General features: G+C 40.1%; 2 protein-coding genes across 2 annotated transcripts in view; both read right to left on the reverse strand.

The window, feature by feature from the left end:
- Nucleotides 1–1,537: 1,537 nt before the first annotated feature.
- Nucleotides 1,538–6,701, reverse strand: LOC145409297 (uncharacterized). Its single transcript, XM_080279775.1, has 3 exons — nt 6,468–6,701; nt 3,952–4,133; nt 1,538–3,029 (listed from the first exon to the last, which is right to left on the reverse strand). Exons 1-3 carry the CDS (start codon nt 6,699–6,701, stop codon nt 1,538–1,540), a joined length of 1,908 nt encoding a protein of 635 aa, XP_080135901.1.
- A 10,218-nt stretch (nt 6,702–16,919) lies between these two features.
- The window catches only part of E23 (ABC transporter G family member E23), a 74,843-nt gene continuing 64,643 nt past the window's right edge, over nt 16,920–27,119 (reverse strand). Inside the window, exons 9-14 of the mRNA XM_080279676.1 lie at nt 26,188–26,331; nt 24,953–25,083; nt 22,682–22,889; nt 20,258–20,472; nt 19,100–19,308; nt 16,920–17,159 (exon numbers count right to left, since the gene is read on the reverse strand). Coding sequence (XP_080135802.1) covers nt 16,952–17,159; nt 19,100–19,308; nt 20,258–20,472; nt 22,682–22,889; nt 24,953–25,083; nt 26,188–26,331 — 1,115 coding nt within the window. The 3' untranslated portion in view covers nt 16,920–16,951. The remainder of the gene's footprint in view (nt 17,160–19,099; nt 19,309–20,257; nt 20,473–22,681; nt 22,890–24,952; nt 25,084–26,187; nt 26,332–27,119) is intronic.

The following is a 27,119-nucleotide window of genomic DNA, read 5'->3' on the forward strand; positions in this document are numbered from 1 at the left end:
GAGGGGGTATTTTAGAGTTCTCCCGAAACGAGTGCCTCAATTGTTTTAACTTAAGTTTCAGTAACATGGAGTCTGACAAAGTCCTTAGAATGTAAGCTTCCGGATGTTCAAAGTAGTAGTAATAGCAGTAGTAGTAGCAGTAGCAGTAGTAGTAGCAGCAGTAGTAGTAGTAGTAGTGTTACTGTAGTAGTAGTAGTAGTAGTAGTATTGTAGTAGTGATAGTAGTAGTAGCCCCAGATTCGTCTGAACTCGGTGGACTGCCCTTCTCCAGCAGACCACTATCCCCCTCTCGGAGGATATGAACGGAGTTGAGAGCTATATACATATCACATCAGAACTGTTGGGAGAAGGATGGAAATGATCATGTTCAGCATCACATGTGTGGGTACTAGAGCTTGTTGAATGAATGACCAGACAAAAAAAGAAATTATATTCACCACAGTTAAACCGTACAAAGGACATGGGCAAGTTACAGCTTTTGTAATACAGAAAACGTTAATTCAGAACAATGAAATGGAAACCCAGAGATGGAGTGAGGAAAAGAGGCAAAGACCTTATTCTAGGCAGTATAGGAGGATTCATACCTCCTCTTCCTTAGCGATTCATTTCTCGTAGCAACTCTTCGCGATTTATTTTTCGTAACGTTTTAATATCGATGTAGAGTGCATCAACAACATATCACACCTAAATGTCATCCTATTGCATGCCATTACTTTGATATCGCTTCAACATCTGTGACATGCTACAGGATATTGAGGTGTAATATGCAGAATAACTAGCTGAAGAAGAGGCTTTACGAAATCTCTAGAACATGGATCGTATTCGACGTGCATTACACGTCAGTATCCTGTTGTATATTACTGACGCAAACCATGTCCATACCTATGCGATATTAACAGCATCCTAGAGAATATTCAAGTGTGATATCCAAAATATATAGCTAATGAAGTGCTACGAAATCACCTATGGCACCTACTACTCGACTCATTAATGGATCAAAGAGTAACAGATGGGAACAGCCTTCGTCTTGCAGTGGCCTGTCTCCGAGTGATGATGTTCATCATGGACATTATCATCTCCATAAACCTTTCGAACTCTTCCGCTTGAGCGGTTGGGTCATATTTTCACCAGCTAATGATTGAGGCTTCCTTAGCACTCCCTCCTTAGTCGGTTTATTTCTACCTTTGTCAGGTTAGTATTATTAAGTATGTAACTTAAGCAAATGTTGTCAATATCAGTCCCTTCCATCCCGTGACTAACTTTCATATTTAATTCTCACTATTACCAAACGATTTTATTCAACTCTAGACAGTTAAATGAAGGCTGTTTCTCATGCCTGCAGTTCAAAAATGTCTCCCCAAATCCGAGTAAAATCGTCTGGAGGCATCAAGAATTTGAAATAGATATAGGCCCTTGAAGTTTAGGGATGAAAAGATAAGAATCATGATAAGAAAAAAGCGTAGAAGGAAAAATAAATAACTGAGGACGAAGTGTAAGAAAGCCTCATAAGCCGACGAGAATACGGGCGGTTGTTGTCTCACGCATTTGTATCTTGGTTGTATCTTCGGGCTAATATTCTCTTAAGATCTTCCGCGTTCTTGTTCATGAGACGAGTTATCTCCGTCACCCAGGCTTCTCTCTTTTCGTCCTCTTGTGTTTGAAAGGTGAATTTTTTGTTCTTCTTTTGACCCCCCATGACGAGCTCCAGTACAAATTCTGACTTGCTGTTTGATTCTGTGCTAAGAAAGTGTAGCTGTTTGATGGGTAACTGTTCTTCGTACTGGAACAAGTTCTTCTCCGGTACTGTCAAAATGATCATCTCACTGAACAGAAACGCGGTGCACTGGCCTTTACATCTCAGTCTAGCCATTTCCTTTATGAAGAAAGAACTGTGCAGGAGCAGTGTACCGAGGCTCTCCAGATTGAAGGGCGCATCTCTGATGGCGTCGATGTGGCACCCAGCATCTGCCTCAAGATTCATTTGGCGTAGCATTTCCAAAGCCTCCTGCACAACGGCTTTCTCTTCCATCGATGTGCTATCTAGAATCCTCCCCAGGAACATAAAGTAGTAATGGAGTCTGGTCCAGGAACGCGTCATGTCTTCCCTCAGTGTTGGATATTTAGCAAGTAAGGACTCTGGCAAGTAGCACAGTCGCTCGCTGATCCGTGGAGAATTTCTCATGTAGTATTTATATGGTTCCAGCTGCTCCTGCCGGGATCTAAAAACTTCAGCAATTTTGGCACAAGACTTATATCCATTGTAAAGTTCCTTGTACATTGATTCATGAACTTCAACCAAGGTATCAATTCTACGAAGGAGATTTTGCAGTTCAGGTGGCATGAATTTCCTAGCTTCTTTGACGTTCTTGATCGATGTGAGATAACTGTGTTCATCAATCATAAAATGGCGAATTTTTTCTTCGGTGGATTCTGCTGCCTTTTGCCGCCATGGTGCTGAGTTGGTCATATAGATACACTCGCTCTCTGTGGCTTTGATCCCAATAGTAATGTAGTAATCGACGCTATCATCATCGTTTAAGTTGAGGGACTGGACTTGTGTGAGTGGAGGTGTGGTTTGCTCTGGTTTAGGTGTGATCACTCCTAAGGAAGATGCAGGGTTTTGTGGAGGATACAATGCTTGTGCTGCAATGTTGTACTCTTTTGCACTCAAGGTTTCTTCGTCGTCAAACTCATCATCTAAATCACAGTATGCATTTTTATCTTGGCTAAAGAAAGACGTAACATTTACCGGAATGGGTGGAAGAGGCCGATCTAAAGCAGCCCTAGGTTTAGGTGGGAGAGCCGGAGGTGAGACAGGTGAAGGTGAGGGAACCGGAAGTGGAGAGCGAAGTTCTTCTGCTTGAGCCTTGTTTCTTGGAGATGGTGGTATGAAAGAGGGAAGTTTGACGGAGCCTGGGGGACCGACCTTGACTGTGGACGTTTTCGATGGTTTTGCCTGAAGTGGTGGTCTCGTTGCAGATGAGGTCGCGGTGGCGACATGGAGGGGCTCAACCTTCTTTGCTTGAGATCTGGAAAAAAGAAAAGCAACAGCTCAGAGGCATGGAATACTGTTTCCCTACTGCATTTTGTCCATTGACAATTAATTTCCGACAGAAAAAAAAATGAGAAAATTAATAATGCCAGTTCTTTACGGGAAAGCAAAAATTTGATGTGGCATTTGTCAACTGCTATTTGTCCAGTGATAATTAATTTCTTATAGGAATATCGAGGAAAAAGACTAAAAAATTGGTGGGAGTTCTTAATAGATTAGGGAAAAGTTGAAATGTTACACACAAAAGACATATACTAGGAAGGCACAAGCATTAGGTAGAAACTCATTTCCTTTGCTGTATCTCTCGTCACTACATCACTTCCTCCTCCTCCGCCAGGAAGTGATGTAAAAAACTGGTCAAAATATAGAGTTGCATCACTGTTAGACTGACATTTTTGTCCAGATTTTTACGAACACGCCAAAAAAAAAAAAAAAAAAAAAAAAATGCCAACATTGTGGCCTTCACTCCACAATCCTCATTCCTCCCCGAGCGTCAGTATGTTTCCCTCTCGTACTTTTTTTTTTTTTTTTAATGCTTAAAATTGCCGTCACACAAGAATATTTCATGTAGCATCTTCCATCGCCACAGTAGGAAGGGAAGTGTCGGTGAACCTGTGCTCTTGATGGTACTATCACCAACTAAAGTCCTGTCACCTCTCCTGCTTTTCTGTCTATGGTCTTTGAAAATTAGTCTTTTAAATCTGATGCAAATGACACTGATGGTACTGATTTTTGGCCAGGGAAAGTAATCAGATTCAGCTGCTGAAGAATCATGAGACCGATTTTTACAACCGAAAGAGAGAAAAAGAGGAGAGACGGCAGTCTGACTATGGTACGTCATCAACTGAGCTGAAAATAGGGAACTTTTTATCAGGTTAAAATAAACAGGATATTCTTACCTCTTCTTCCGCACCTCCAGAAAGTGATACACGAGTTGGTCGGCTGCCTCCTCAGAGAACATGTTCAGAACTACCCCAATCCTCCTCTTCCACTTCTGGCACCTTCCTATGTACACCAGGGACCCGTTACTCTGGCGGATGGACGCAATGGTACTCACACTCGTGGTTTTGTGGTCCGTTTCCTGAGAGATGAATAGTAAGACGGAATGAGGACAGTGGAGTGCCCTGAGTGGTATTGTAGGCTTCGTAGTACGTTCTTACCAGCGATTCGTTATGTGTTAGGGCAGTATGAAGACACTGGGGTACTTCAACGACAGTATTTATTTATTTTATGTCCATAGCTCTGGACGTGTGCCAACAACCCGTTCCCTGAGGCCAAGGAGTCCTCCTATTTACCATACACTTCCACACTATAAGCTTCCCAGTACCATTTTCTTTGTTATTTATTTATTATTATTATTATTATTATTATTATCATTATTATTATTATTATTATTATTATTATTATTATTATTATTATTATTATTATTATTCCCTGATTTTCAATTTCAACTTATCTTTATAGTCTAGTACCGATATATTTTACATTAACCCTTTCAGTCATATTTTTTTGTCCTATTTGTTTTAATTTAGTAGAGATCTTTTGCTGAGATGGGGTTAATGAAGACCACACCTAATCTTCCCACACTGAAAAATCTTTCTTAAGCTATATGAAATTATGTGTACTTGGCAAGAATAAAATAAAAAATGAATGTCATGACAGTGAAGGAGGTAAATGAGGTGTAAATCCAGAATAAATCGCTGAAGTGGAGGTGTTACGAAATCTTTAAAGTCACTTGAAATACAGGTCTAAACTGAACTGTGGCAAGAGTGTGGTGGGAGCAAAGACCCTATTATCAAAACTGAGAGCACGAAAGTCCAGCTAACCCGCAATCTTTAGTGATACTTTCTGTAGCATGCGAAGATGACGGAATGGATGTGACCTTTCAAGCATCTTCGCTAACTATACTCTGTAATGTGTGACTCGGGATCATCTCTAACAAATACTGTATACGCGTCCGACAAATGACAAACAAGAGCGAGCAAAGACACGGAAGCTTCATGACTCTTGCAATTATTGTTCTTGGTACTGTGTGGTGGGAGGCGATGATTTTATGTGACGCTGCATGATAGGAAAGTATGGTGTGCTGAGTAGTTAATGTCCTTGGTGTGGTGTGGGGGGGATGTTTTTGTGTGGTGTGGTGTGGTGTGGTATGGTGTGGTGTGGTGTGGTTTCGACAAGGTCCCTAAAGTTTAAGGGAGCGAAGCACTTTGCACTCGACAGATGCTAATGAGAGACAAAAAGACAGAGCCATCCTTGGATATACTCCCTCATGTGAAAGTCTGGGACCTTATTAAACCTTTGTGCACTCAGTTTTGATTATACAGCCATGAGGATTGGCGGTGGTGATGGTGATGGCAGTGGTGGTGGTGGTGGTGGTGGTGGGTTACTATGAGAGCAGTCATGTATTATTCAAGGACGTCGTAAATGATTCATGTCTATATCGCACGCTTAATAAGTAGGCAAGATTACAAGTCAACATGGTGATCAGTTTAACCCCTTCAGTTCGATGTCACATAGTTTATTATTTCTACCTCCAGACGACTTTGCTAATCTTTCAAGAGACCACTTGCAGAGATGGACTTCTTAGAAACCGTCTATTCCAGAACTTAAAAAATCGTCTGAAGGTAATAAGAGAGAGAGAGAGAGAGAGAGAGAGAGAGAGAGAGAGAGAGAGAGAGAGAGAGAGAGAGAGAGAGAGTACATAATCGGACTGAATGGATTAAAATTATCTTAACAGAATCTACTCACCGTCATCATATTTACCCTACCGACAGTACAATACGAAGAGTTAGGAATACCAGTGCCAGTAATTCGAACTCTTAACTGCTAACGAATCACCACTTCAGCTCGAGGACGTCAATATCATTCTCCTCTTGTTCATTTAAGACGATTTTATTCAGCTCAGGAGAGACTTTTGAGGATGGAAGTGTTTGAAATTATACACACGGTTCAAAAGAAATAGTTTATAAAGACTGCTTGAGAATTCTTTTTTTCTTTTTCTTTCTCTTTTTCCTCTTTCGTGTAATGTTGGAGGGTTGTCAATCATCCACTCACTTGATGTAGTGCTACCCTCAAGTGATTTTACGTTTGAGTGACAAGCCATTTATTTTTCCTAACCCATGATACCATTTACTCCGTTGTATGATAATTATATGGCCAAATGGACGCCTGATGGTCTAGTGGACCAAAGCATTCCAATTGCAGAAGGCCCATAATGGTTTACATCCGAGGAATGTTAGGATATAATGATCATATCACATAATGCCGCTCAGGTGCAAGCGACTGGTACCTTACGCCTTAAATGGGTGGACCAAGTAGCCTAGACCCTCTACCCTATACTCCAGCTGTGGGAAAAAAAAAAAAAAAAAAAAAACATACAGACGATATATTCAAGCAGCTTCCTCCTACTCACCAGTTTGCTGCCATCGAAGACCTTGATGTTTTCCTGGTCCAAAACCACCCTAACGTATCTGTTGTCCCTGTAGACTCCTCCTAGGCAGGCGTGATTGATTGGGTGTTGTGTGGCGACGGCAGCGTAGCATTTCTCGGCCACTTCCACCCTCCCATTCTTTCCGGCGTCAGCGAGAGACTCCGTTACTTCCACCACTCCCATTAGCTCTACGCTGTACTCGGAACTGTCATCCATCTTCACTTTCGTAAACTGCCAGGAGAGAGAAATGGTCGTACTGTAAGTAGCCTTGGCAATACAATAACAATATCGCGGCATTTCTCGGCCACCTCCAGCCTCCATTTCTGTCCGGCATCAGGGAGAGACTGTTTTGCACCCAAGAGCCGCACGCTGTATTCAGAAACGTCTCCTTTCTACATCTGCGTAACTGCCAAGAGAGAAATGATTTTACAGTTACTCTGGAGATACCGTAACACTTTCCAAATTTTCCATGGCCTTCTTCCCCTCCCCCTTTACCAGGTGTCAGCGAGAGATTACGTTACCTCCACAACACCCAAAAGATGCACACTGTATTCCGAAACGTCGCCAATCATTACTCACTTAATTGCCAGAAGAGAAGGCATCCACAAAAGGACTCTTGCCTTGTTTTAGCACTAATGGTTGCTCCTTCGCATTTCTGAGCCATTGGCGTACTGCCACCTCCTCCTTTTCTTCCCGACAGTGGGCATAGGCTTGTCATATAAATTCACATGTTAACATTCTGGCACTAATTCCCACTGTCTATATTGAATACATACCAGTACTAGGGTTGTCTCACTCAGGGCTGGTCTGATTGTATTTGCAGGAGTGTTTTATGGTATTTGGGGTGGGTCTGGCGTTAACTGGAATAAAACACTTTTGAAAATGCGATCATAGGAGAATTAAACATTCACTGTTTTTCTATTAGGACGAAATATGAACTGAGCACATTTTTTTGAACTTGATGATAAATTATTGTTGACAAGGTGATTTGAGAATACTTAGCTATATAGCACAGTTACTGCAGGATGCTATACAGTACATATATATATTTTTTTGCACTGGTATCGCAAAACATGGCGACTGACCTGCCAAACGTTAGCACATCGGCACATCCTTTAAATCTTCACTGTTGCTCAGTGCACAAGACCAAAGCCAAAATTACAATATGGTTTATGAAAAACTATCAACAAGGTCTCGCTATACATGTCTGAATGGGATATATTCTGACTCAAAGTATCCGATCATGAAGGTCATGGTAAAATTTAGAACACCCTGTTCATGGGGCCATTTTCTGGTTATTTCATTATTTAGGTGCAATGTTCATAATGTCGCTAAGGGAAAGGTATTATGAAATCTCCCAATCACTTGTAATACGGCCCTATGTCTAATTCAAACCTCAATGTGACGAGGCCCTTAGGCAGAACACAGATCGCAGACGAAAGGGAACTACGATGAATATGTTTAATGTTTCATCCCCAACAACGGCAGTGCTCTGTCGATTTCCAGAGGATGTTGCTTTTGAGAGAGATCGTTAATCGTTATCCACAGCAAAAACGACCAACGATGAAGGTGTTTTATACCACGTTCTTTGCTGCCTTACCCAGTTGTATCCCCCTACAGTTCCACCGTTACGTAGGCTCCCAGAAGGCGCTGATGAGGGAGGTCGTTGGTATCTGCAGCACCACACGCGGACACCGTACCCTCCCAGCAAACACAATCCAAGCTCTGTAACTCCTCACTGCAGTGTGATAAGGAAAGGTCTAAGATTGATCCCCCTCCCTACGTTCCTACAGCTTTTCGCTCACCTCAGCTCACTTTCGACGGGGTGAACGAAAAGCGAAACATGATGACACTATACGCTGCATTAGTTAATCAATGTTTGCACCTGTCGACAGTGATAAACATGAAAAACTGATAATAAGGAGATAAACCATGTGCTTGACCCGACTGTGTTTCCCGGAGCTCGACCCATTTTCATCCTGGAAAACATGGCACTGGTTTTTGCTTATATCTCTGTTTTGAAGTGTGAGTATTTCTAGGGAATGGTGGTCAAACAGACTGTTGATCGAGTCCCTTTCGTATCTGGGCTTACAGGAAGAATAAGTGACAAGGAAATGATCTTCAGTCTTTATATCGTCCTTCTTGCAGAAACAGATATAGCCTATGATAATTATCCTCTCGCTGCTAAGATTTGTTTTAGGTGGGGTGGTTGTTGAAATATTGACCTGAACGAAATACAGCCCACGTTAGAGCGGCAGTGGCAGCAACAAAATAATCGATAAGATATCCTAACCTTATCTTTGTGCCGGTGCATGTGAGTAGGTCTGAATTATCTATGGTCAGTCTCAGCCAAGCCTCAATCACAAAGGAGCCACAGATAAGGTCGACATGTAATGATGACGTGTTGTTCTGTGGAACAAATATATGACTGGTATGACTGCTGAGCATATCTATCTATCGATCTATCTACCTATATCTATCTATCTATCTATCTATAAAATTGGGTGAATAACCCGCTTGTAGCGGGTTACTCACCCAATAACCTGGGATGAAAGGCCACTACATCATCCAGGTTGCCACAGTTACCTCCCCTAGGCGTTATCCTTTAGGTGCTCATTTTGCCTACCAGCCCCCAAATGGTGGCTGGCCTCCTGAGTCAAGTGACCCCAGCTGCCCACACCAGGATACGAACCCTGGCGCTAGCGGGCCGGCAGCTTCGCAGTCAGCGATGCTAACCACTCAGCCATCGCGGGGCCATAAATATGATCCAAGCTGTAAAACGCAGATCCAAATCTCTTTTAATCCACCAGCCCATAGGACATAGCTTGTGATGGACGCAATCAGGATAATATCATGCGATTTTGTTCAGCTGTGTCCAAACAGTGATGAGGGAAAAAAAAAAGGAAAAAAAAGATCAAGCCTTTCACTTCTAAAGACATGCAGTAATGGAACGCCGAAACTCGAACCCCGAGCTGTCGACGCAAAGCGTTGCGCGGTATGTCTCTACAATACCAAGCCTTGCCCACAGACTCGCCATACAACCTGCATGACCTTGCTGACCTAATCAGTTCATCGCCTCATATTGCATTATTGACAAAAGTTTGGTGGAAATCCATCGATGCGTTCAGGAGATATCATGCTCACAAGAGTGTTACGGACGCAAGCGATAAACAAGTTGAATCCATATGACCTTGACCTTTGGCCTCTTGACCTCGCTGACCTAGTCAGTCAATCGTCCGTTCATACTGTATCATTGACAAAAAGTTTGGTTGAAATCCATCGAGGGTTTCAGGGGATATCACCCCCACAAGGATAAGCTAAGTTGACCCCATATAACCTTGACCTTTGACCCCTTGACCTAGTTGACATAATCAGTTCATCATCTCCTCATACTGCATCACTGACAAAAGTCTGCTGAAATCCGTCGATGGGTTCGCACCCACGCACGCACACACGGACAGACAATCACTGAGAGCCGCCTCCACCACAGATGGACGTAGGCATAATTAGGCGTTTTATTCAGGTAAACACATGTAATGAAACAACTGTGTTTTGCTGCAAAAAAGCCAAAACAGAGAACACATTCAAAACATCTCAATATACTTTTTTTTTTTTTTTTTTTTTTTTTACAAAGACAGTGATTATATGGATGTGTTGTGGGTCTTTAAATGCGAGGTCCGGATGTGCTAGGTTTACTATTGAAGAGTTCAGAGGAAGGATGGGACAGGAATGTATTGGTGCTGTGATAAGGTGGGGTAGATTGAGATGGTTTGGGCATATGGAGAGGATGCAGGGTGACAATTGGGTGCGGAGAATGAGAAGTGTTAACGCCAGCGGTAGGGATGCGAGAGGTGGCCCGAAAAAGACCTGGGGCGAGGTCACAGTGTGTGATCTCAGGGACTGGGGATTGAATAGGGTGGCTACCAGAGGTCGGGTAGCGTGGATACCAAGACCGATACCTACAAGCATGCTGGAGCCTTTTTAAACGATACGATTTTTTTTTTTTTTTAACGCTAAAAAACATTCATCCGAGAAAAATCGTAACGCTCAGTTTCCTAAGAGCCAACCAGCTGAATTAAATCGTCTGAAGTCGTCTGGATGTAAGCTGGTACACAAAGCTAGAGATATCCCGACCATGGTAAGATTGATGACACTACCAGTATTAACACTGAGATTCCTGAGACTCGCCCTCAGATGAATTAAGTCGTCTGGTGGTTTCTGAGATAAATTACTAGAGCTGTATCAACCGTGTGAGACGTAATGAATTACATCACTGCTTACCTTTCTTCACCTCATTAAGAGGGGGTTGATGTATATCCACCACAACACTGACAAATCCCCCAATAATTCCCTACCTCAAAATACGTGTAACTCCTCTGGAGGTTAAAGGTTGGAGGGTCACTGATATGATTCGGATCTTCAGGGGTTCATTTAGTTCAGTTTTAGTTCCAGTGGGAGAGAATTAGCTGTGAAGACACGTTTTGTTCTGTCATACGAAATAATAATTTTAATTTCATGTTGAATAAATGTTAACCTCATCTTAATCATGATTTAGCTGTTGAATATCTTCATTTCCCCGTCTTCCCTCAGTGGCTACTACGGCAAGTGATCAGTCATACCTTATCACTTTTTTTTTTTTTTCCCACAAAACAGAAAAACAGGCCGGTGCTTGTCTACAGTCTTGGATTTGCACTGATTAGTTTTAAGTAGTATTTTAGGTGACATAAGAGACTATTCGCACTTCATTATTTGTTTTACTTGTTACTCCCTTTTATATCTTGCATGTTACTGACGCAAATTATATCGGTACCAGATATACACGAAAAACATAAAAGTTTCATTGTGTAATATAATAGGATAAATAATTAAGAAAGAGGTGTTACTAAGTTTTCTATACCATCTAGGATACTGCCCATTACCCGACTGCCATGAATAAGGACAATGAAAATTGTGTGTGTGTGTGTGTGTGTGTGTGTGTGTCGTACAGAAGGGAATCAGAGGGGCCAGTTGACCCCCCATAGTAACAACACTGTCCCTCAAGTCCCATTCCCATTTTTGGCAACTAAGATTTGAAATGTATCAGCACTGATTCTTGTATCATTTCATACTACAGACAGCTTTGGGTTGGCATAATTTCATATTGCTCTAGAGACTCGAGAATTAAACCTCAGGGGACGATTAACCTATATTATATCCCAGCTAATCCAAGATATGACTCGCCACTGGGAAACCTTCCAAGGCCTGAGGGTCATAAAACCCTTGACTCCATATCACCCATACATTTGTTTTCATTTTCATTTTCCCTCCCCATTCCATGTGTACTGCTGTGTGAATCCATTTATGTTACGGTCTCATATCATTGTTCTTCTGTTTCAGTAATTGTTAATTTACTTTGTATATCCAAATTTATGTATACACTCCATCCAATCATCCATCATCCAATCCTATGTTACCCCATGAGAAGCGTAAGAACCTGGGGCTAGGCAAGTTGGTCCTGACATTTAAGATGAAAATGACCAGCCTCACTCATCCCTGAGTGGCATTACATGAGAAATAAACCCCAACCACACCTTGGATATAAACCTGCACCAGCTCCATCCAATTGGAGCACCTTAATTACCCACTAAACCACCAGGCACCATAATTTGGTTATATGGTTACTACCCAGCGTCGTAAATGGTTTCCTGAAGTAGGAAACCATTTGGCTTGTCACTCAGTGGAGAGTCACCCACATGCAGAAGGAAGAAGAAAGAAAGAGGGAAAGAAAGACAGAAAAGGGAGTGTAAAGTCACCCACTGACAGAAGAAAGAGGAAAGAATGAAGGAAAGAAAGACAGAAGAGGAAGGAAGGAAGAAAGGAATGGGCAGACACTCAAAGCAACACTATCATGGAGTGAGCGGATGGTGAGTGCTGTGCTATTAATTTCTGTTTGGCCCTCAACAATATCATTCCTCAGTGTTGGGGTTTGTACTGAATGGGAAATCATCATCATCATTATCTCTGATTGCCGTGTTTCCTCTTGGGTATCCTGACAGGCAATGACCAAAAGATTATTGCCTTCAAACTACTTTATTCTCACATACCTGTCTCATTCTGTATGCACTCCACTTTCTCTTCCTTTTCTTTCACCAACATATTGCTCTGCTTTCTTCTTCTACACCACAGAAAGTGGTCCTTATCTAACATTAACCTCAGTCTCACTTTGAAAGACTTTCTTTGGCATCCTATAAATTTACATTCCTTGTATATTTTATACTACTACAGTTTTTCCCATTTTATCCAGTCATATTGCACTTCTATCAACTTTTCCTCCATACCATGTTGCACTCCTATCAACCTTTCCTCCATACCAAATTGCACTCCTGTCATCCTTTCCTCCATACAAAAATGCTTATAAATTTTGTATCATTTTCATCATCCATCCTGCTTATGACTGCAACTGTTCTGAAGAAGATCCTAAGTACAGCTTGTAACCCAGAAATTTCTCTACCACTCACTGCCCATTTTTCACTCTTATACATGAGTGTCAGCAGTAAACACTTTCATGCACGATTCTCTTCACCTCCATTATAACTCTCCTATCCTGTAAAAAACAACCAAATTCATGAGTTACTGTTCTCCCCTGAAGTGATTTTTCTTCCACATCACACTTCATTCTGCCAGGCTTACACAGCAGGCCAACATAAGTACATGTATTGTATATTCTAGCAGAAACTTCAAATTCAGTTCCAGTATCATTCTGATGGTAACTGGGGCTAAGAAAAGAGTTTATTTTATGAGGTAATTATGTACTAACCAAAGAATATTTTGATTCATTTGTAAAACAATTCAAGGTTTGAAACTAAATAACTGTTGGTATTGAATATATGTGGAAATAAATACAAAAATATACAGGTGAAAATTTGACTTATTGAAACTGTACAATGATCAAGTAAGGCTCACTTAAGCTGTACATTGGTGTAAGAAGAGAACAGAGGCTCGAGCAACCATCTCAGTATTTAAAACAGGCATGGAGGGCTGATCATCTAGGCTCCAGCTCACAATACAAACTCTTGACATCAGCAGCTATACTGATTAAATTGGTTAAATGGTAACTTAAAAAGAGTTCTAGTGGGAAGGGTAAATTTCATACTCCTGCCTGTATTATGCCAAAGTACTCTTCAAATCTCCGCCTCCCAGATTGTTGTTGTACATGATAGCATGGGTATTGACTGCTGGGGAGTATTGAGTGACACATATATAAAATATGAAACCACATACTGTACTTGGAAAAAAAAAAAGTTGATCCCATATTGCTTCTTTCTGATCTAGAGAGAATCCAAGGCAAGGTTACTACAGCCCAGTTCATTTAACCCCATTAATCTCAACACATATGTTTCATTTTAATCACCCTACCACAATACAGTCCTAGTCAACAATTATTTCATTCTACTCTAATACTGAAGGGGCTGATTAAGGCTGTAACTAACTCTTCCAGTTTAAAAATTCTCTCCTAAGCTGAATAAAATCATCTGAAGGGAAAAAGAACAGAAATACTGCCATCATATTCATGGGGATATGGGCAGGAGACCAACCTACATCTCTGGCAGTCACCACTGGAGCACTGGAACCTAATTAACCCTTGTACACAAAGACTAATTGTACTTTTAATCTTATTCTTGCTATTTCAAGACAAATTTATTCAGCCCTGGAGAGACATTTTGAACTAGGGAGGACAGATATAGCCTTCATTTACCACTTCGCTGCTAGAGGTCCTTTTAAAGCTAAAGAAAATTATTTAGTGGTCGCCTTATTAAAATGAGAAATTGTATAAGTCACTGGATTGAATGGGTTATGGAACAGCTGCTGTTCTCAATGTAAGTGCTTTACTACTAAACCATTGGGTGTCTCACTATACTGAATTTTTACAATTCACTTTGTCATTCAAAAAGTATAACTTGCATACTAATGTAGTTTGAATTTGTCACTTGTTAAGTTAAAATCTTATACATTTTGTCTCATTCTGGTACATCTATACTTCCTTTAAGCAGCTAATACCCATGAAACTAATATCACTTGTTGCTTGGTAAACTTGTCACGCCACCTGAGTTTCATTAAATATATGCTGTGTATGAAAGGATACAGAAGTTACAAAATGAAAGAAGTAGCATATAAAATTATAATTTGAAACTGAAGAACAGTTTTCATTGTCTGACTCAGAACAGATATAAATCATGCTTAACTTATTCAACTAAAATATATAAATAAATACTCATAAGTACCTTTCTGAAACTGTTTATAAATATACAGAATCTTATTAATAACTCTGTCCCTAGTATGGGTCCATTATCAACCCATTAATACCATGAGATGTCTATTGGTGTAAAGTTGTGAGCATGTCCCTTTGTGGTGTTTGGTGCTCAAAAACCTCAGACAACACAAGGCTTGAGACATGCGGCGCCCCGTCTGCTAAACATTATGTACAGGAATGTTAAGTATGTGGCCTTCCAGATGCTTAAGTGTAAAGATATAGTTGGCTATGGTAGTAGTATGAGTACAGTGTCACCTCAAGCTTCTGTGTACTGTTATATGAAACTGTGTATGGTAAGCTTATGGTACTGTATAAAGACAAACATACAGGGGGGGGTAACATACATATATGGAAACATAATAGGTCATAATAGAGGAAAATATGAATCTTCAGTATCACAAGAGTAAGTAATTCATTCATGGCCATTACGTCATTTTTATACCATAGCTTATTACTGAGTTAAAAATTATCTCAGAAGGAAATATTTCACTAGTGTACATATCCATCATTTCCTAAATACCCATATCACATACAGGCTAAGTTAAATGTATAAGTACTATTGATGACACACTGTACACTTTCATGGTACTGCATACAACAACATGGCAAGTACACTATAAATGACATAGTTGTGGTTATTGATATGAGTCAGTTTCACTCTCCAGGTCAGGATATGCTGCACACATGTTACAGCTCAGCACCTCTTCTCATGGCACGGACATTTGATAAAACATAATTTGCACTCCCTGTGGCTTTAATGATGGCAGGTTAATTAAAGTAACCAAGGAAAACATTAAAACTGAGTAAGCAAACTAATGAACACCCTCTCTTAATACAGAAAGAAGGTAATGCATACCATAAATACTGGTAAATATATAAAAAATGTACTATAGATATAAATGACCATTAGCTGCATGAAACTTACTTAAAACTGGAATTTGTATTATGCAGATAATACAAGGACCAAGACCTGAGAACTTGTATTAGTAACTAAGATTGGCACAACCACAATCTTGGTCTCCATAAATACTTTCATATTTCTAACACCTTAGGGAAGAGTTTGTGCAAATTATCTTAGATCTGTAAATGAGTTTTGTAACGTGGATTATTACTGAGTGACTAAGCTGGAACAATACTATGCACTTCTTTGCTCTCACATCTCTCTGAACTTGTCCAAAGCACAACACAACATGTACCTCTAACACACTCAAATATAAACTAGAATGGGCTTCCTTTAAAAAAATCAACATCATGACAAAACACATTTCCACATGCACAATACATGCAAATTACCATCTAAAAAAAAGAAATATGGAATACAGTACAACTGCATCTCAGTTTCCTGGCTACCCTGGACACTTTGAGCTTGTTTAGGAACAATGAGGAGACACAGACTGCCAGCCCACCATCACTATAAGTGATGACCAAAGCTGGTAATACAAGCTGTCTTGTACAATAATGATAAAAGGCAGACATACAAAATAGAGTGGTTGTAAAGAACTTACTGCTGTACAAGAATCTAAACTTAAAATGATAAATGGAAATGTATATTAGCTGATTACATTAAGGCATTTATTATGCACTTAAAATGGTTTTATTCACTAAAAATAAATATTTCTTATTAATTCTCATCCCAGTTGAAGACAGATCTTAATAAAACTTTACTGGGGTAAAAGCATATTACTGTACTAATATGAGAACATACATGATATACTGTAACCTGTAATGATGACCTGCATCATAAAGAATGCTCACTACTCTTGTGTTTCATTCCAAATTGTAAATCAGGACTTAATTTCACTGGCAATGTCTTTGGATCTGTACAAGCTGCAGGCTGGTGCAGATCAGGTGAAATAACAGTCACTAAATTTCAGAGTCACAATTGAAATGTGTGTTCATATGGGAAAGCCCACTTGTAACCCAACAGTTTCTCTTCATCCAGATTGGAAGCAGTCAGAATAATATATCACAGCCTTGTATGATACAGTAGTGATGTTCAGTCTCTTCACAAACACCACATCTTTCCACACCACACTGATAATCTTTACTTCTAATTCTTATTGTACCTTGAGTGAGGCAGGCTAAAGTCTTTGAACATTTTTATAGTCTTCTGAGCATTATGTTACACCAGACATGAACACCACGAATTTATGTTTCACCTATGTTACACTAAATGCTACTTGGGTCGATGAAGAAACCTGAGCATAATATAGGTGAGTAGTCGTACAGCTACCATGAAGATGAGGAGAATAGCAGTGTTAAGCCAGAGAGGTAATGGCTCCCCTCTCTCCGCTAAGACTTCTTTAACTGGAATATATGCAGACTCGATCTCAGCCTTGGCAAATTCTACACAACTGTTGAATCGAGAGTTCTCCATGGAACACCTGTGGGGAAAAAAATAAAAATCTGTCAAAATGTAACAAGCCTCAGTATGCTATGAATTTATAATTCTAATAATGAAAGTGACTGTAACATACACAAGTACATCTAATTTGTGATTTTAATAAATAAACGCAGTACTAACACAGATACGTATTTCATTGCTTGATGAGTGAATGGAGGTGCAGCCCATTGGATTGGGCAAACTTGGGCTGTCTGGTTGTTGCTATTTCTCACCTTGCCCATGGGTGGGAATGGAGGTCCAGACGATGATGATGATGATGATGATGATGATGATGATGGACCAATTTAATACAGGCTTTAAGATTATTTTTATACAAGCTCACTGGTATCTACCTGAACAGGATGCCATCCAAAATCACAAAAACAAGTCCTCATTTGTCTTCCTTCACAGTTTAAAAGTAAAGTAAAGGTGGGAGCAGACACCATAAGTCACTTATCCTTTGTACTCATCTCTGTAACTTAAGCCTAAGGCACCAGCTGCCCTCATCAATAACTAAGCCCTAGTGCTAATGGGCTGGCTTAACAGCGAGCAAAAACTATCTACAAGTACTAGTTTACTGTGCTGGCAGCCAAGCAGCTAAGTGTTTAGTGTTGCTCTGCAGACACTCATATGGTTTAAAATGAACACAGTTAATATCCGCCTACACAAAATTACAACACACTGCTCATCATAAGCCATACTGTTTAGGTTTGCTGTATTCTATATATGCCTTCTAACCTCTTACTGGATCAGAACTCTGTGATATGGAGCTTTCCTTATTCCATTTTTTTTTCCATTTGTTCTCTCCCGCACCATCTCACACCATCTGGTACTCCCTTTGGTAGATGGCACCTCATCAGGGTTGGACCAGGGTCCATTGCATGGGGAGGTGTAGGGAAACATAGGGAGGTTTGCCTCCTGGGTGAATGCTGCAGCTGCTCCACCAAGGATGCACAATGCCACAATGTGTAGGCTCTCTTTCAGTGCTACCCAAACCTTGTTGTTGTTGTTGTTATTATTGATCAATCCCAGACTACCTTGTCGGGAAGACTCAACAACTGCAGCATGCAACTGCCCCTGTAGGACCATTCTGTGCAATGATCCTTTATGCCATTGCAGCTGACAAAGGCTCAAAACAATGAGGTGTATGGAAATGTGAGGAGGTTTGCTTCCCAGATGGATCCTGCATTTGTATCATTCATCTCAGTTAGCAGGGGCACTAAAGTGGACTCCACATCACATCATTACCTTGTTATACAGTTACCATCCAGCACTGTAAATTGTTTCCTGAGTTACAGGAAACCATTAGGCTTGTCACTCACTGTAGAGCTGCCTTAAGTAGAAAGAAGTGTACAGTACTGTACTGTGATGGAAAGTGACAGGAAGGAAAGGGAGAAATAGGAGGAGATGGGGGCAAACACAGAGATAGAACAGAATGATAATGGCTAAGGACAAAGTAGGAAGCCCTACATCAAGTGAGTGGATGACGGTCACCACCACCTACCCTAACGTAAATAAGTTAGGGAATAGCACGCACCTCTTTCCATTTCCCTTCCATTAGTCTCCGCTAACTAGCACACATGCTCTCAGCACTGATGTGTCCAGTAGGTAGAAGCACCAGGGTCTGAGTACACACTTTAGTCTGATCACGATGTTTTCCCTTTGAACTACTGGAGCTGGGTGGTAACTTGTGGAAGGAGTGCTAACTAAAAAGGGAACAGGACTTTATTGAAAGCTTCAAATGATTATTACAAGCCAAGAGGAATCACAACAATTCTCTGTTTGGCTTATGGCTAAGTTGGAATGAATCCTTTACTATTATTGTAATCATGTGTGATGAGACAATGCAGACGACTGGCCTCCTTGCTACCAAAGTATCAGTTGTGAAAAAAAAAAAAAAAAAAAAAAAAAAAAAAAAAAAGAAAATGAAAATAAAAATACCTTATGGTGGATCCATAAGTAAACTGGATAGTGTTCATGTTCTGAAAGGCATAGTGTACCATAGAGAGGTACTTTGCCCATGCCAGCCATGGAGGTATCCTGTTTGCCAGGTACCCTCCAAACAGTTGTGTAAAGAGTGTGAAGATGGCTGCTACTGTGATGCCAACTTGTAGGTCATAACAGACTGCACCTATCAGCAATCCCACACTCTAGTCAAGAAAAAATAAACATCATTAGGTCAAATGCAGTAGTTATTATCACTGCATATACAGTACAACAGAGCAAACCAATGACAATAAATGTACTTACACAATACATAAATGAAGAAATATTTTTTTTTCAAAACCTTATCCTGAATACCCCACATTTTTTTTTCTTTTTTAAAATCAGGAATGACTTCTCTTTTGCTACAGTGGTGTACTATTATTCCAGTCTTTGTATCTCCATATGATATTCTTCATCTTAGGAAAGCCTTCCTAAGATGGAGATATACCCTACATTAACTCATTCTCTATGAGGGGGTTCTCTGAATCTAAATAAAACTGCCTGGAGGTAATAAGATCAAAGCAAAGCAAAATATTACTGAAGTGAATCATCTAACAGGGAGGCTCTGACTCTTGCAGCATGGAAGATTACTACTAGGGTTAATAAAATAATCTGTTGGTAGACAAAATACAAGTGAAAAAAAATACCATCATAGTGAAGGGATTAACTTTGTTTCTCATGTCCATATAAGGAAGAAAGATCCACAGCAAGGTTCTGTGATCTCCTTCACACAACCTATTTTGAAGGGAAGTGAAAGACTATTTGCACCACGTGTGGTATGAGGTATGATTGTTCTGGTAATACATCACAGCCTTTGCTTACAGATGTGCAACACAAGTACTGTAAGTACTCTTCATAAAAACAATATTTTCAAACTTTTCTGTCCCATCAGACCCAATCCCCCCTCCAATTTCATTATGTCACGCTACTGTATAATACAGTGCATAAAATGCAACATCCATCTAACAACAAATGAAAAATGTTTCTCACTTTTAGTTTAATTCAGTAAACATGGAGTCCTTTTGCTGAATACAATGCTGTACTCTGAGTAAATTCTTAAGACATGGCATCAAACAACTAATATAAATACTACAATGACAATCACTACCTCACCTGTGCAACTAGAGTATTTAGCAGCAACATGAAGAGGAGCATAACTCCAGTGATGCAGTTATCCCAACCCATCATGGTGTAGGAAATGAGAAAATATATGGATGGCAGAGTGAAAGTCAGAGGAAGCTCCCCAACCATCTTGGCCAGATAGTATGCGCTGACTCGATATGACCCACTAGCACGCTCCTTAGTTATCACCTCACGCTCTGCTGGGACTGGGGAAAGGAATGATATTAATAATGGTGGTGTCATATACTGTACCATTATTATTATCATCAACATCATCATGATCACCTTCACCATCATTGTCATTTCTGATACCCTACTTCCTCAAGAAAAATATAAGACAGCAGATGGTCAGGAAAGGATAACCTCCGTGTCTCTCATTCACTCAGGTTCTCCTCTTCCTTTTCTCTCATTAATGTACTATTCAGTTTTTTCATTATAACAAATTAAAGCATTATTTTATTTTGATGGGCTTTTTTATGGTGGCATGTGTCATCCCTGTTCACTTGATGTGGCTCTTCATGTTATGTTCTCTGGCAGCATCTTTGCATAATCCCTTAACCAAGAGGTCATTTTGTAAGACCTCATCTTAAGTTTTCTTAGGGCTACATCTTGGTGATAATTATACAGTCAGTACTTACATTACATGAATTTATCAAACAATATTCATTCTCCATTCTTTTCATATTGTCATAACTACTCTAACACCCAGTTTCTTAATTGCCCACTGTACTACCTCTCTAAGTATCTAACAAAATCTTATCCAAGTCAAAAAATGCAATATAAAGTTTTCTATTGTTACACAGGAACAGTTCCTGGAGTAATCTAAAGCATTACACAACAAAAAACACAGTATTTCTCAATAATATTCACTCTCTCCCTAATCACATACTCTAATACTTTGAATGTTTCCCTAATTTTTACTTTTTAGGACTGCAGCTTGAGATGCTGTTTCTCAGACCTAAACTCCACTCTTATATGACAATGTTGGAAACAGTATATTTCAACACTAAATTCTTTTCAGTGCCATATTGACCATCCTAAGTTCAAAATACTGTACTTACTGCCAAACACTCCAAGTATTTTTCTCCCTGAGTTTAATTTCGTTTCATCACAATCTCTGTTGGTATGCTTGCAGAAAGCATCCAAGAGAATCACACCTACTTCTCAAGTACCTCACTTCTCATCTGCACTTTCAACAATCAAGATACTAACACAAATTATACAGTGACATTGTGCATTTTCAGTGCAAGCAATATGCAGTGAAATATCTGGCACAAATCCAAACATATGAGTCATACAGGTTATTGTACTGTACTTCACAGTATTTTGAATCAGGACCTGACTCCAGATAGTAGTGAAACACCTTTTACAGAAGAGGTTATAAGTTGTTCTAAGCCCAAATATCGTATCACTTTACATCACAGTTAACATGGTCTGACAGTGGTTCTCAGTGTGGGCCATATGGCTCCAAAAAGCCATGCCATATTTCTAGGGGGCCTCATGGAAAACATGGAACATTAGGGGACCACAGTAAGTTCTGAGGGGTCCACTCAAACTTAACTGCAAGGCATAATGCCAATTTTTCATTATCATCATGATTCATTCTCTTTGCTAGTTTGAGTGGCATAAATTTTGAAAATTACTATTTAAAATACACAACTCAGTGAAATGGGCAGTGTGTATTAAATGAAATGATATATTCATGAGAAATAAACTGTAATGTTGTAAAGGCTGTGAGGCAGCAAAACCTGACAACTGAAGTGATGTAAGGTTAGTCACTGAACTACTTCCAACTTGAAACACTCCCAACACAAGGCATGAGTTGAATGTTGCATTGCTTATCCAACTAACAGTGGCTATGAAGAGGCCACAGAAAAAAATGAACTTGGAAGGAGGCAATGAGAAAAAAAAAAAAAAAATCATCATCATCATCATCATCTAACTCTCTGTTGCCCCATGAGGAGCATAGGAATCCGGGGCTAGGCAAGTTGGTCCTGACATTTAAGATGAGAGTGACCAGCTTCACTCATTCCTGAGTTGCATTACATGGGCAATACACTCCAACCACCCCATGGATATAAGCCTGCACAGACTCAATCTGGCTGGAGCACCTTAATTACCCACTACCATCAGGTGCCATTAGCTGGTTGTACCGTTACCACCCAGCAAGGTAAATGGTTTCCTGGTGAACAGGAAACCAATTGGTTTGTCACTCAGTGTTGACTCACCGACAGACAGAAGGATGAGGAAAGAAGGAAAGAGGGAAAGACAGAAGAGGAAGGATGGAAAGGCGGAAGGAAGTGAGAAATGGGCAGCCACCCGAGAGCAACACTACATCAAAAGAGTGGATGGTGGGCACCTCCACCAACAAAAAAATAAACCAAAAAAAAGTTGAGAAGCCCTGATCTAACATACATGACTGAAGTGCAGCAAAGAGACTGAAGAGCATCCAATAATGCGTAGAGAAGAACATCCATCCCTGTATGTCTTGCAAGGTCTCTTCAGTACGGGGGGCCTGGTACCACAGTAGTCCTGCTATCACTGCTAAGATCACTGTCTGAGCACCATTCAACCACGACAAGATAATGGGACGCGCTACACAGAAGTTACGTCTTGTTAGCACCTGTGAACAGCATGAAAATTTGTCATTATTTCTGTTCAGATTTGGTGGTAGGTAATGGTGACCATCATCCACTCACTTGATGTAGTGCTGTCTACTTCCTCCTTCACTTTTATCATTCTTTTCCCATGTCTAACATTCTTCCTATTTCTCCCATCTTTTCTGTCACTTCTGATTACTCATTTTTCCTTTTCAGGTAGCTTTACATTGAGCAACAAACCTAATGGTTTCCTGTTAGCCAGGAAACCATTTACAGTGCTGGGTGGTAACCATATATCCAACCCATACATGTTCCCAACATGTGAACAAATGGGTTGGCGGAGGGTTAGAGTCCCCCTCCACTTGCAGAACAAGTATTGTGACTCAAAGTCAAATGGCCATCCCTTACAGGATTATGGCAGCTGGCTGTAGATAGACAGATCAATCTTCCTTCATATTCTTAAACAGTGTTTTTAAAAACTGATGCTTAATTTTTTTTACTGCAATGATCAACTTGCCATCATTATGTCTACTATAAAATAATGTTATGCAGCTCAGGAAAGACCTCCTGGATAGACTGAATGGGTTAATGCTTTACTGAGAGTCTGCATAAATTGCATACTGCATATACACTAAAAGTGATAACATACCATCAGATCTACATTATCTAAGCTTCATCAAACCAACTTATTGATCTGCACACTTTTTAGAAATTAGGTTTCCCTCAGAAAAGTTCCTTAATCAATAAAGCACTGTACATTTCATTTTTCGTCTTGTTTCATTTTTGAAGGCTCCAACATGCTTGCATGCATCGGCCATGGTTACCTAATGGTGGCTCTTCATGCTGCTCAATCTCTGGCAGCTTCCCTATTAAGTCCATTTTCCCTGAGGTCACACTCAATGACCTCGTCCCAGGCCTTTTTTGGTCTACCTCTCGCTACCCTACCCATAACATTAACACTTGTCTTTTCTGTACCCAATTATCATCCTCTATCTTCTCCACATGCCCAAACAATCTCACTCTACCTCTACTCATCACAACCCCAATACACTCCAGTCCCATGCTACCTCTCAACTCTTCTATCGTAAACCTAGCACCACCAGGCCTCGCACTCAGGGACGCACTGTATGTTTGAGCTTGTGAATATCCTCTTCCTTTACTGCCCAGGTCTCACTACCATACAGCATTACACTCCTAACACATGCCACACACAAAGATCCCTTAGCAAGGAGGGAGAGCCCTCTCAATGTCAGGAGAGGCAGCAGCTCCATGAACTTCTTCCAACCACTCTGCACTTTAGCCACGAGCTAGCTCCAGCACCAACTCCAGCACATTACATATCCCAAATAACATGCCTCCCTTTCATGCCTAACAATCTCCACATGCTTTCCTAACACACCACACACATGAAATCACCAATATCTCACAGTCTACCTCTAATACCACTACACTACATCTCTTATGCACTCACTTATCACAAAAACTGCACAAGATGGAATTACTTCCCTTGCCCTTGTGACAAATTGCACATGGCCACTCTCCCTCTTCTTTGACAATATTGCCACTAGCCCTAGATACCATCACTTTTGTTTTATCTGCATTTACCCTTATTGTACAAAGAAACAAATATTTTTCATGTGGATACATATGCTTCAAGGCTCTTTGAAAAACCAGATATGGTAAAGGAGCTCTTGCCAGGTCACAGTAGATACCACAGATTTAGGTCTTACTCATTCAGAACGTGCTTGATATTTTCTTTCTCTTAGGCCGGAATTATCATGCAAATCCCAAGGAATATTTTTCTGTTGTGTAGAAGAGATATGTATGTGTAGTAATCTCTGCCTAGACTTTGGCTGTATAAACATCATTGAGTCTCCTGCCTGGGAGCACAAGGATGGCTACCATGCTTCTGGCACTACACAGCTCCCATAGTAGTATTGCACTTCCTGGGGACAATGGTAACCATCCACCTCCATGTTTCAGTACACCAATTACTTCACAATACTGTATAAAAAATATTACATGAGTTCTGTACCAACAAAAAGCACTAATACAAAAGTCTGTGCCTCAAAGGTAACTGTCTGACCTTGAACTGAGTAAAGAAGGATGTTGGCCACTGTACATCTGAGTAGTCTTCACCATTCTCACTTGACCCGGAGCCTTCACTCACTGTCTCCTCTGACCAGCTGGACCGTCCACTATCTTCTTCCTCACCCACTATTATAACATAGAGCACAGTGTCATTATCACTGAATAGCATGACTAACAAATCCACATTCCACGTACAGGTCACATGGTACATTATAGGAAAACAATGTGGTACATAATTCATAATAAATTAATAATAATTTAAAGTGCCAATATAACTAAACAGTATATATTATCAGTAGGACCTACATAAGGCTTTGGTGTATATCTGGGAAGGATGACCCAGAAAGAATGAGCCAAATCTGAGAAAGGATAAGGATGGCCTATGTACAAGCTATGTTTTGTGTTGCATTTATAGTATTTTGGATGAAACCATATGATTTGGTATCAGGAAACCGAAAGATATAGAGACAGTAATGGACAGACAGCTAGCATAACAGAATCTTAAGAATCCTGTTGTAAGCATTTCTGACCCTCCCCCATCCCACTATCCTCCCACCCCCAAATACAGTAAACTATCATTTATCCATTGAAATTCAGCCATGCCCTATGTCGAATAATGTGAAATGCCAGATATTGCATAGTACCCCCAATTGGCTCGACATTCGGTTCTATCCTAAAAACTTTCCCATGATTAAAAGATGAAAACTAAGCATAAAATACAAATAAAATAATGATACAGTAGAGTAATACAGTAATACAGCAAGCCGGCTGATACACCTCTACACCGGATATTGCATAGAACTGCCAGTTACATCCCGTTCTGGAGCCGAATGTTGCAGAATTCTGCTGGATGTTGCTTTAACAGAGCCGAGCCAGCAGCACCAGATACTGCGTTGGGTCGGATATTGCAGTGACAGATAATTGAGAGTTTACTGTACTGTAATCACACAAGGATACAGAGGTTCCAAGAAGTGTGTCTGTGTCCACTGTAACATATGCCTGTGAGATACTGTATTAGTATTGCATGGCTATAAAGAATCTGGAGTGGAAAAAGAACTGTTGTAAAACATATGTACAGTAGGTTGCACAAAATGGAGAAGAAAAGGCATAATGTATTGAGATCCAGACTCTTTTTCCCACCGAAACATAATAATAAATGCTTCCCATTAATACAGTATATGGTATATAAAAGATATAATACACACACAACTTGGTCAAGATAAAACTTACCTATTTTATTATATATAGGAGATTCTTTTTTACCCACATCTATAGTGACTGAGACATCCGTTGGACAGGTTCTGGTGTACTCCTGGAAGTGTCGCTGGCAGGCTGCACACACACCATCCCATGGACACTGTCGGCTCTCTACACCTACAACAGCATACATCATCATCATCACCATCAATCATCATCATTATCATCATCAAGATCAATCATCATCATCATCATCATCAACATCACCCTGACTATTTTTCTCACCTACTGATGGGGTAAGGTAGGGCCTGGGGAACAAGGAAAGATACTGCATAATAGAAAGAGAACTATGGCAATCTGACCATGAGAGTTATTAACAAATGAAAGAAAATTCACAAGCTGCACCATTTACCAGTGCTATGGTTCTGTGTCTTGACTCAGAAAATGTCTTGTCTCAGAATTTGAAATAAATACTAATTTCATTAAACAGAGAAAACATGGAAAAATAAAGATTTCACACAGTGCACTGATACATTATCAAAACTGAAGACAAAGAAAATACCACATGAGATAGTTCATCTCACAGAGAATTCTCAGTAGTCTACTATGATTAAATTCTCACTGTTCTTCTGTTAAAACCAACCCAATAAAAGGTATACTAAAAAAAAAAAAAAATCTGTTTCTCATTTTCATTCTGTACAAAAGATATCATAGGTAAGCCATAAATAAATGAAAATGAAACTTCACAGTACTGATATAGTACTGCTTTTCAAAGGTGAATTTTAAGTATACTTTACTACAGTACTTCAACTGGCTGAGCAGTATGGTACTACATCCTGCTGCACCAATAAGAATTATACTATATTTTGCACCATCCATCCTTTCTGCAGATTTGCACCTTCTCATAACAGCTGCCTCTAAATGGCTAAGGTAATTTTCTTCTTTCTGTAAAAATGATCTATGCT

The sequence above is a fragment of the Coenobita brevimanus genome, chromosome 80 (assembly GCF_032717465.1).
Source record: "Coenobita brevimanus isolate Jiangsu-jjx chromosome 80, ASM3271746v2, whole genome shotgun sequence".
NCBI classification, from domain to species: domain Eukaryota; kingdom Metazoa; phylum Arthropoda; class Malacostraca; order Decapoda; family Coenobitidae; genus Coenobita; species Coenobita brevimanus.